Source organism: Oncorhynchus mykiss, chromosome 13 (genome assembly GCF_057628025.1).
Source record: "Oncorhynchus mykiss isolate SJ-2025 chromosome 13, ASM5762802v1, whole genome shotgun sequence".
In the NCBI taxonomy this organism is placed as follows: Eukaryota; Metazoa; Chordata; class Actinopteri; order Salmoniformes; family Salmonidae; genus Oncorhynchus; species Oncorhynchus mykiss.
Genome location: NC_143034.1, coordinates 76,159,185 through 76,170,059, shown reverse-complemented (window position 1 = coordinate 76,170,059; position 10,875 = coordinate 76,159,185). Strand labels below are relative to the sequence as shown.

At 42.6% G+C, this 10,875-nt stretch overlaps 1 protein-coding gene across 1 annotated transcript in view; it reads left to right on the top strand.

Annotated features, from left to right (window-relative positions):
• The first annotated feature begins 1,418 nt into the window (after window positions 1–1,418).
• The window catches only part of wipi1 (WD repeat domain, phosphoinositide interacting 1), a 32,444-nt gene continuing 22,987 nt past the window's right edge, over window positions 1,419–10,875 (top strand). Inside the window, exons 1-2 of the mRNA XM_036942034.2 lie at window positions 1,419–1,904; window positions 10,207–10,289. Of these exons, the coding sequence (XP_036797929.1) occupies window positions 1,795–1,904; window positions 10,207–10,289 (193 nt within the window). The 5' untranslated portion in view covers window positions 1,419–1,794. The remainder of the gene's footprint in view (window positions 1,905–10,206; window positions 10,290–10,875) is intronic.

The following is a 10,875-nucleotide window of genomic DNA, read 5'->3' as shown; positions in this document are numbered from 1 at the left end:
TAACCAAGTTATCATTGACTCAATACTGGTACCCCGTGTATATAACCAAGTTATTATTGACTCTGTACTGGTACCCCGTGTATATAACCAAGTTATCATTGACTAGGTACTGGTACCATGTGTATATAACCAAGTTATCATTGACTCAATACTGGTACCCCGTGTATATAACCAAGTTATTATTGACTCTGTACTGGTACCCCGTGTATATAACCAAGTTATCATTGACTAGGTACTGGTACCATGTGTATATAACCAAGTTATCATTGACTAGGTACTGGTAACGCGTGTATATAACCAAGTTATCATTGACTAGGTACTGGTACCCCGTGTATATAACCAAGTTATCATTGACTAGGTACTGGTACCCCGTGTATATAACCAAGTTATTATTGACTCTGTACTGGTACCCCGTGTATATAACCAAGTTATCATCAACTCAGTACTGGTACCCTGTGTAAATAACCAAGTTATCATTGACTAGGTACGTACTGGTACCTCGTGTATATAACCAAGTTATCATTGACTAGGTACTGGTACCCTGTGTATATAACCAAGTTATCATTGACTAGGTACTGGTACCTCGTGTATATAACCAAGTTATCATTGACTAGGTACTGGTACCTCGTGTATATAACCAAGTTATCATTGACTAGGTACTGGTACCCCGTGTATATAACCAAGTTATTATTGACTCTGTACTGGTACCCCGTGTATATAACCAAGTTATCATTGACTAGGTACTGGTACCCCGTGTATATAACCAAGTTATCATTGACTAGGTACTGGTACCCCGTGTATATAACCAAGTTATCATTGACTAGGTACTGGTAACGCGTGTATATAACCAAGTTATCATTGACTAGGTACTGGTAACGCGTGTATATAACCAAGTTATCGTTACTCATTGTATATTTATTCCTCATGTTATTATTTGTCTCTCTACATTGTTTGGAAGGGCCCATAAGGAAACATTTCACTGTTAGTCTACACCTGCTGTTTACGAAATACGTGACAAATAAAATGTGATTTGATTATAGGATCTGTGACAGCATGGGCAGCACCATTGAGGCTATCTCCATTTTAAAGTAGTAATTTACATTTTTCTTCATTGACTGATTGCTCCCAACTCATAGGAACCCCCACCCAGTTGACTACTTTAAGTGGTGGAAGCCCTCAATGGCAATGTCCATGCTAAAACGGGTTATTTCCACGATGAGTCCTCTATCTGAGTCTTCTATCTATCTCTGGAAAACAGGCACAACTCCAATATGAAGTCGTTTTTTCAAAGTTGGGCTTATTTTCGTGGACAGATTTTGGGCGGAGTAAAACCTTTTGCTTCGCATCTTCCCCTCTGGCGCTGCCCATGCTAAAATAGATTTTGGCCACTACAGGCCTCTATCATTCTCTATGCACCTGACCAATCAGAATCGAGCCGACGACAACATTGAATTTCGCTTTCAGCCAACTGGGACGGGAAATCCGAGTGACGCAACAAGCTGTCAGCTGTTCTTGTTTTGCTTCGTTTTTTTCCCTTCTTCTTTCTCCAGAGTGTCTGATCTCTTCTGTACTAAATAAGAACATTTATGGAACTCAGATTTGGATTCTAAAAACACCGGATATAAGGAGTTCAAAACACTCAGGCCTATGATTAGATCGGTTTATTGTTAAAAAGGCGATCGAGATTTCTTCTCAGCTGGATCCTCAATCCGACGCTATCGTGCCAAGAGGCAAAGCCGATCCCAGGCCTCCGATCCAGGGCGGAGGGAGGGAAAGAGGTCGCTGGGAATCGGGATGGAGACGGGAGAGGGAGCAGACGGTCCTAGCGGACCGGGTGAACCGGGAGCCGGGCCGGGGACGGAGCTGACGGGGCTTGGCTGCGCCTCTTTCAACCAAGACTCCACGTAAGCGCCTCCGAACCCGCTGCCTGTTGGGTTGGTTGCCTACAACAGAATGCTCTCTCAGCAAATGTCCTTGTCATTTCCTGTAAAATAAGTTATAGATAAATACACCTTTCAGTATGATATCATGGTGATGCAATCTAAAAAATATTTCCCTTTCATTGTGAGGTCCTAAAAATCCTAATTAAATAGCCCATAGATGTTATAGAATTCTACATAGCGGCTACAGAATTTCCATGTGATGATCAGAGAGGGCAGTTCACAGTCCTCTGAACAAAATTCCTTTGACTAATGTAAGCACTGACTGAGAATGCTTGAATCGCCACGCTCAACTACTTTTCATGAACAGAAATGTATCCCAAATGGCATCCTATTCTCTGCACTAGTTTGGACCAGGGCCTATAGAGCCCTACTGTATGTAGAGAATAGGGACAGTATTAGTAGTTCTGGTAAAAAACCTTGAGCAGGAGAGTGTTTACTTCATAAAGGAATGCAGAACAGAGTAGACCTGTTGTGTTGGGGTTTGGATCTGAACATAGAACAGAGTAGACCTGTTGTGTTGGGGTGTTGGGGTTTGGATCTGAACATAGAACAGAGTAGACCTGTTGTTCTGTGGTGTTGGGGTTTGGATCTGAACATACAACAGAGTAGACCTGTTGTTCTGTGGTGTTGGGGTTTGGATCTGAACATAGAACAGAGTAGACCTGTTGTTCTGTGGTGTTGGGGTTTGGATCTGAACAGAGTAGACCTGTTGTTCTGTGGTGTTGGGGTTTGGATCTGAACAGAGTAGACCTGTTGTTCTGTGGTGTTGGGGTTTGGATCTGAACAGAGTAGACCTGTTGTTCTGTGGTGTTGGGGTTTGGATCTGAACATAGAACAGAGTAGACCTGTGGTGTTGGGGTTTGGATCTGAACAGAGTAGACCTGTTGTTCTGTGGTGTTGGGGTTTGGATCTGAACAGAGTAGACCTGTTGTTCTGTGGTGTTGGGGTTTGGATCTGAACAGAGTAGACCTGTTGTTCTGTGGTGTTGGGGTTTGGATCTGAACAGAGTAGACCTGTTGTTCTGTGGTGTTGGGGTTTGGATCTAAACATAGTAGACCTGTTGTTCTGTGGTGTTGGGGTTTGGATCTGAACAGAGTAGACCTGTTGTTCTGTGGTGTTGGGGTTTGGATCTGAACAGAGTAGACCTGTTGTTCTGTGGTGTTGGGGTTTGGATCTGAACAGAGTAGACCTGTTGTTCTGTGGTGTTGGGGTTTGGATCTGAACATAGAACAGAGTAGACCTGTTGTGTTGGGGTGTTGGGGTTTGGATCTGAACAGAGTAGACCTGTTGTTCTGTGGTGTTGGGGTTTGGATCTGAACAGAGTAGACCTGTTGTTCTGTGGTGTTGGGGTTTGGATCTGAACATAGAACAGAGTAGACCTGTTGTTCTGTGGTGTTGGGGTTTGGATCTGAACATAGTAGACCTGTTGTTCTGTGGTGTTGGGGTTTGGATCTGAACAGAGTAGACCTGTTGTTCTGTGGTGTTGGGGTTTGGATCTGAACAGAGTAGACCTGTTGTGTTGGGGTGTTGGGGTTTGGATCTGAACATAGTAGACCTGTTGTTCTGTGGTGTTGGGGTTTGGATCTGAACAGAGTAGACCTGTTGTTCTGTGGTGTTGGGGTTTGGATCTGAACAGAGTAGACCTGTTGTGTTGGGGTGTTGGGGTTTGGATCTGAACAGAGTAGACCTGTTGTGTTGGGGTGTTGGGGTTTGGATCTGAACAGAGTAGACCTGTTGTGTTGGGGTGTTGGGGTTTGGATCTGAACAGAGTAGACCTGTTGTGTTGGGGTGTTGGGGTTTGGATCTGAACAGAGTAGACCTGTTGTGTTGGGGTGTTGGGGTTTGGATCTGAACAGAGTAGACCTGTTGTGTTGGGGTGTTGGGGTTTGGATCTGAACAGAGTAGACCTGTTGTGTTGGGGTGTTGGGGTTTGGATCTGAACAGAGTAGACCTGTTGTGTTGGGGTGTTGGGGTTTGGATCTGAACATACAATTACTTCAACAACACACAGTTCATTTCATTTTTCCGGTGCAACTTTAGGCTACGTTTTCTTTCAAGATGCGATGGGCAATATATTATTAAACCATAGGCCTACGTACTACATAGCCTACAGTGGGGATCTGATCTGATCATTTTTTAACCCCATAGGCCTACGTACTACATAGCCTACAGTGGGGATCTGATCTGATCATTTTTTAACCCCATAGGCCTACGTACTACATAGCCTACAGTGGGGATCTGATCTGATCATTTTTTAACCCCATAGGCCTACGTACTACATAGCCTACAGTGGGGATCTGATCTGATCATTTTTTAACCCCATAGGCCTACGTACTACATAGCCTACAGTGGGGATCTGATCTGATCATTTTTTAACCCCATAGGCCTACGTACTACATAGCCTACAGTGGGGATCTGATCTGATCATTTTTTAACCCCATAGGCCTACGTAATACATAGCCTACAGTGGGGATCTGATCTGATCATTTTTTAACCCCATAGGCCTACGTACTACATAGCCTACAGTGGGGATCTGATCTGATCATTTTTTAACCCCATAGGCCTACGTACTACATAGCCTACAGTGGGGATCTGATCTGATCATTTTTTAACCCCATAGGCCTACGTACTACATAGCCTACAGTGGGGATCTGATCTGATCATTTTTTAACCCCATAGGCCTACGTAATACATAGCCTACAGTGGGGATCTGATCTGATCATTTTTTAACCCCATAGGCCTACGTACTACATAGCCTACAGTGGGGATCTGATCTGATCATTTTTTAACCCCATAGGCCTACGTACTACATAGCCTACAGTGGGGATCTGATCTGATCTGATCATTTTTTAACCCCATAGGCCTACGTAATACAGTGGGGATCTGATCCACCAGAGATCTCACAATAAAAACAGCATTCAAAACAACAACAAAAAAACGAAGAAAGTTCCGGAAAAAAAGATGAACAAATATCAATTTTAAACAAAGTCAGGAACAATGCGTACCCGTGAAGAGTGAGAGCTTACTGTGGAATCTGGTTGTGTGTGGGGTCAAACACTCTTTCTTTCTTTCAGTGATGATGATTGCAGGTTTGTTCCCGTTTCCAGAGCAGGACCAGACATGTACAGCAGACAGCCCCATCCAAGGGAACAGAGTAGTGGCTTTTAGAAACTGTCCACTGGAACAACTCAGTGAACTTTATAAACACTCCAATGGCACCCTATTCCCTATATAGTGCACTAACCTATGGGCCCTGGTCAAAAAGTAGTGCACTATTTAGGGTGCCAATTGGGACGTGCCCCTAAACACACCCTAGCTAGATGACTGTTTTGCATACTAGCCTCCTTTCTGTTTTTACCAGTTCAACTCAATGGTTTACTCAATACTCAATGGTTTACACAATACTCAATGGTTTACTCAATACTCAGTACTCAATGGTTTACTCAATACTCAATACTCAATGGTTTAGTCAATACTCAATGGTTTACTCAATACTCAATGGTTTACTCAGTACTCAATGGTTTACTCAGTACTCAATGGTTTACTCAATACTCAATGGTTTACTCAATACTCAATACTCAATGGTTTACTCAATGGTTTACTCAATGGTTTACTCAATGCTCAATGGTTTACTCAATACTCAATGGTTTACTCAATACTCAATGGTTTACTCAACACTCAATACTCAATGGTTTACTCAATGGTTTAGTCAATACTCAATGGTTTACTCAATACTCAATGGTTTGCTCAATACTCAATGGTTTACTCAACACTCAATACTCAATGGTTTACTCAATGCTCAATGGTTTACTCAATACTCAATGGTTTACTCAATACTCAGTCATCAATGGTTTACTCAGTACTCAATGGTTTACTCAATACTCAATGGTTTACTCAATACTCAATGGTTTACTCAATACTCAATGGTTTACTCAATACTCAGTACTCAATGGTTTACTCAGTACTCAATGGTTTACTCAATACTCAATGGTTTACTCAATACTCAATGGTTTACTCAATACTCAATACTCAATGGTTTAGTCAATACTCAATGGTTTACTCAATACTCAATGGTTTACTCAATACTCAATGGTTTACTCAATACTCAATACTCAATGGTTTAGTCAATACTCAATGGTTTACTCAATACTCAATGGTTTACTCAATACTCAATGGTTTACTCAACACTCAATACTCAATGGTTTAGTCAATAAACAAACAAAAGTGTTTCACATCACAGAATCCCTGGGACAGAACCATAGACATCATATCATGTAATCCCTGGGACAGAACCATAGACATCATATCATGTAATCCCTGGGACAGAACCATAGACATCACATCATGTAATCCCTGGGACAGAACCATAGACATCATATCATGTAATCCCTGGGACAGAACCATAGACATCATATCATGTAATCCCTGGGACAGAACCATAGACATGATATCATGTAATCCCTGGGACAGAACCATAGACATCATATCATGTAATCCCTGGGACAGAACCATAGACATCATATCATGTAATCCCTGGGACAGAACCATAGACATCATATCATGTAATCCCTGGGACAGAACCATAGACATCATATCATGTAATCCCTGGGACAGAACCATAGACATCATATCATGTAATCCCTGGGACAGAACCATAGACATCATATCATGTAATCCCTGGGACAGAACCATAGACATCATATCATGTAATCCCTGGGACAGAACCATAGACATCATATCATGTAATCCCTGGGACAGAACCATAGACATCATATCATGTAATCCCTGGGACAGAACCATAGACATCATATCATGTAATCCCTGGGACAGAACCATAGACGTCATATCATGTAATCCCTGGGACAGAACCATAGACATTATATCATGTAATCCCTGGGACAGAACCATATACATCATATCATGTAATCCCTGGGACAGAACCATAGACATCATATCATGTAATCCCTGGGACAGAACCATAGACATGATATCATGTAATCCCTGGGACAGAACCATAGACATCATATCATGTAATCCCTTGGATAGAACCGTGAACATTCTCTGAGAACAGACATTCTCAGTGGTGGAACAGCATTCACTGATCTCAGGACTGTGTGTGTACTGTTTGTGTCGCGTCTGTAACCACAGGAACACTTAACCAAGGTACAGATGACTGTTAAACCTGTGTTACTATCAGGTAGGATGTGACTGTTAGACCTGTGTTACTATCAGGTAGGATGTGACTGTTAGACCTGTGTTACTATCAGGTAGGATGTGTCTGTTTAGACCTGTGTTACTATCAGGTAGGATGTGACTGTTTAGACCTGTGTTAATATCAGGTAGGATGTGTCTGTTAGATCTGTGTTACTATCAGGTAGGATGTGACTGTTAGACCTGTGTTACTATCAGGTAGGATGTGACTGTTAGACCTGTGTTAATATCAGGTAGGATGTGACTGTTAGACCTGTGTTACTATCAGGTAGGATGTGACTGTTAGACCTGTGTTACTATCAGGTAGGATGTGACTGTTAGACCTGTGTTACTATCAGGTAGGATGTGACTGTTAGACCTGTGTTAATATCAGGTAGGATGTGTCTGTTAGACATGTGTTACTATCAGGTAGGATGTGTCTGTTAGACCTGTGTTACTATCAGGTAGGATGTGACTGTTAGACCTGTGTTACTATCAGGTAGGATGTGACTGTTAGACCTGTGTTAATATCAGGTAGGATGTGACTGTTAGACCTGTGTTACTATCAGGTAGGATGTGACTGTTAGACCTGTGTTACTATCAGGTAGGATGTGACTGTTAGACCTGTGTTACTATCAGGTAGGATGTGACTGTTAGACCTGTGTTACTATCAGGTAGGATGTGACTGTTAGACCTGTGTTACTATCAGGTAGGATGTATCTGTTTAGACCTGTGTTACTATCAGGTAGGATGTGACTGTTAGACCTGTGTTACTATCAGGTAGGATGTGACTGTTAGACCTGTGTTACTATCAGGTAGGATGTGACTGTTAGACCTGTGTTAATATCAGGTAGGATGTGACTGTTAGACCTGTGTTACTATCAGGTAGGATGTGTATGTTAGACCTGTGTTACTATCAGGTAGGATGTGACTGTTAGACCTGTGTTACTATCAGGTAGGATGTGTCTGTTAGACATGTGTTACTATCAGGTAGTATGTGTCTGTTTAGACCTGTGTTACTATCAGGTAGGATGTGACTGTTAGACCTGTGTTACTATCAGGTAGGATGTGACTGTTAGACCTGTGTTAATATCAGGTAGGATGTGACTGTTAGACCTGTGTTACTATCAGGTAGGATGTGTCTGTTAGACCTGTGTTACTATCAGGTAGGATGTGACTGTTAGACCTGTGTTACTATCAGGTAGGATGTGACTGTTAGACCTGTGTTAATATCAGGTAGGATGTGACTGTTAGACCTGTGTTACTATCAGGTAGGATGTGACTGTTAGACCTGTGTTACTATCAGGTAGGATGTGACTGTTAGACCTGTGTTACTATCAGGTAGGATGTGACTGTTAGACCTGTGTTACTATCAGGTAGGATGTGACTGTTAGACCTGTGTTACTATCAGGTAGGATGTGTCTGTTTAGACCTGTGTTACTATCAGGTAGGATGTGACTGTTAGACCTGTGTTACTATCAGGTAGGATGTGACTGTTAGACCTGTGTTACTATCAGGTAGGATGTGTCTGTTTAGACCTGTGTTACTATCAGGTAGGATGTGACTGTTAGACCTGTGTTACTATCAGGTAGGATGTGTCTGTTTAGACCTGTGTTACTATCAGGTAGGATGTGACTGTTAGACCTGTGTTACTATCAGGTAGGATGTGACTGTTAGACCTGTGTTACTATCAGGTAGGATGTGACTGTTAGACCTGTGTTACTATCAGGTAGGATGTGTCTGTTTAGACCTGTGTTACTATCAGGTAGGATGTGACTGTTAGACCTGTGTTACTATCAGGTAGGATGTGTCTGTTTAGACCTGTGTTACTATCAGGTAGGATGTGACTGTTAGACCTGTGTTACTATCAGGTAGGATGTGACTGTTAGACCTGTGTTAATATCAGGTAGGATGTGTCTGTTAGACATGTGTTACTATCAGGTAGGATGTGTCTGTTAGATCTGTGTTACTATCAGGTAGGATGTGTCTGTTAGACCTGTGTTAATATCAGGTAGGATGTGTCTGTTAGACATGTGTTACTATCAGGTAGGATGTGTCTGTTAGATCTGTGTTACTATCAGGTAGGATGTGTCTGTTTAGACCTGTGTTACTATCAGGTAGGATGTGACTGTTAGACCTGTGTTACTATCAGGTAGGATGTGACTGTTAGAACTGTGTTACTATCAGGTAGGATGTGTCTGTTAGACCTGTGTTAATATCAGGTAGGATGTGTCTGTTAGACATGTGTTACTCGGTTTCCTGTGTTTGTGTGGGCAGTTTTATCAGTTCTCTCAGAAATATGAGAGAGCGAGAGAGAGAGAGAGAGAGAGAGAGAGAGAGAGAGAGAGAGAGAGAGAGAGAGAGAGAGAGAGAGAGAGAGAGAGAGAGAGAGAGAGAGAGAGAGAGAGAGAGAGAGAGAGAGAGAGAGAGAGAGAGAGAGAGAGAGAGAGAGAGAGAGAGAGAGAGAGAGAGAGAGAGAGAGAGAGAGAGAGAGAGAGAGAGAGAGACTCTTTGCATTCGGACTGGCTATGCAAAATGATAACTGAGCAAGTTCAATCACATCAGCACTCCATAGGCAATATCATGTTTAACTGAAAATGATATTTCAGTCATGAAGTTTGGGGGAAGTTCCCTCCTGTCCAGAATGGCAACACAGCATTTACACACGAGGAAAGAGTCACACTTGCAACTTTCCAATTCCATGTTTTTGTCCCTTTTTATCAAAAGTCCTTGCACCAAACTTGAAAAACAAAAAGTAACTGTTTATTGTTCTGGAATCCCCCAAATAAACAGTGTCTATAAAACCATGGAGAGCAAAGTCTGGTGTGCATGAGATGAGTTACACTTCATTGGCTTGTTTTTACCCTAACATATTCAATGTGTTTTTTAATAATGATCTACCTCTGTGTGTGTGTGTGTGTGTGTGTGTGTGTGTGTGTGTGTGTGTGTGTGTGTGTAAATACTCTGGTGTGCATGAAGAAACTAGTCACACATTAGTCACTTTGACTTGTAATATTCTATATGTGTTTATCAACCTCTGTATGTGTTGTTGTTGTTGTTGTTGTGTTCCCAGGTCATTGGCAGTGGGAACCAAGACAGGCTATAAGCTGTTCTCTGTGACCTCAGTGGACAAACTGGACTGCATCTACGAGAGCGGTTAGTATAGTCCTGTCCTAAACACACCCCTAGACCCTTCCCCTAGACCCCGTCCTAAACACACCCCTAGACCCTGTCCTAAACACACCCCTAGACCCTGTCCTAAACACACCCCTAGACCCTTCCCTTAGACCCCGTCCCAAACACACCCCTAGACCCTTCCCCTAGACCCCGACTCTGACTCATACAGGACTCTGACTCATACAGGCGTCTGACTCATACAGGCGTCTGACTCATACAGGCGTCTGACTCATACAGGACTCTGACTCATACAGGACTCTGACTCATACAGGCGTCTGACTCATACAGGCGTCTGACTCATACAGGCGTCTGACTCATACAGGCGTCTGACTCATACAGGACTCTGACTCATACAGGACTCCGACTCATACAGGACTCTGACTCATACAGGACTCTGCTCTGCCAAGCTGTAGAATTGTTCAGTCCATACAGAGGATCTCATTCTAGTTGTGTTGTCCAGCCTCTCTCTGAACATTAGTGTCAGTTACAGGGAAATTACTTGGCAGTCCTCTTCCAATGATGGGTAAGGGTTCTCTGTTAGTCTACTTCCTTGTAGTGAATCACT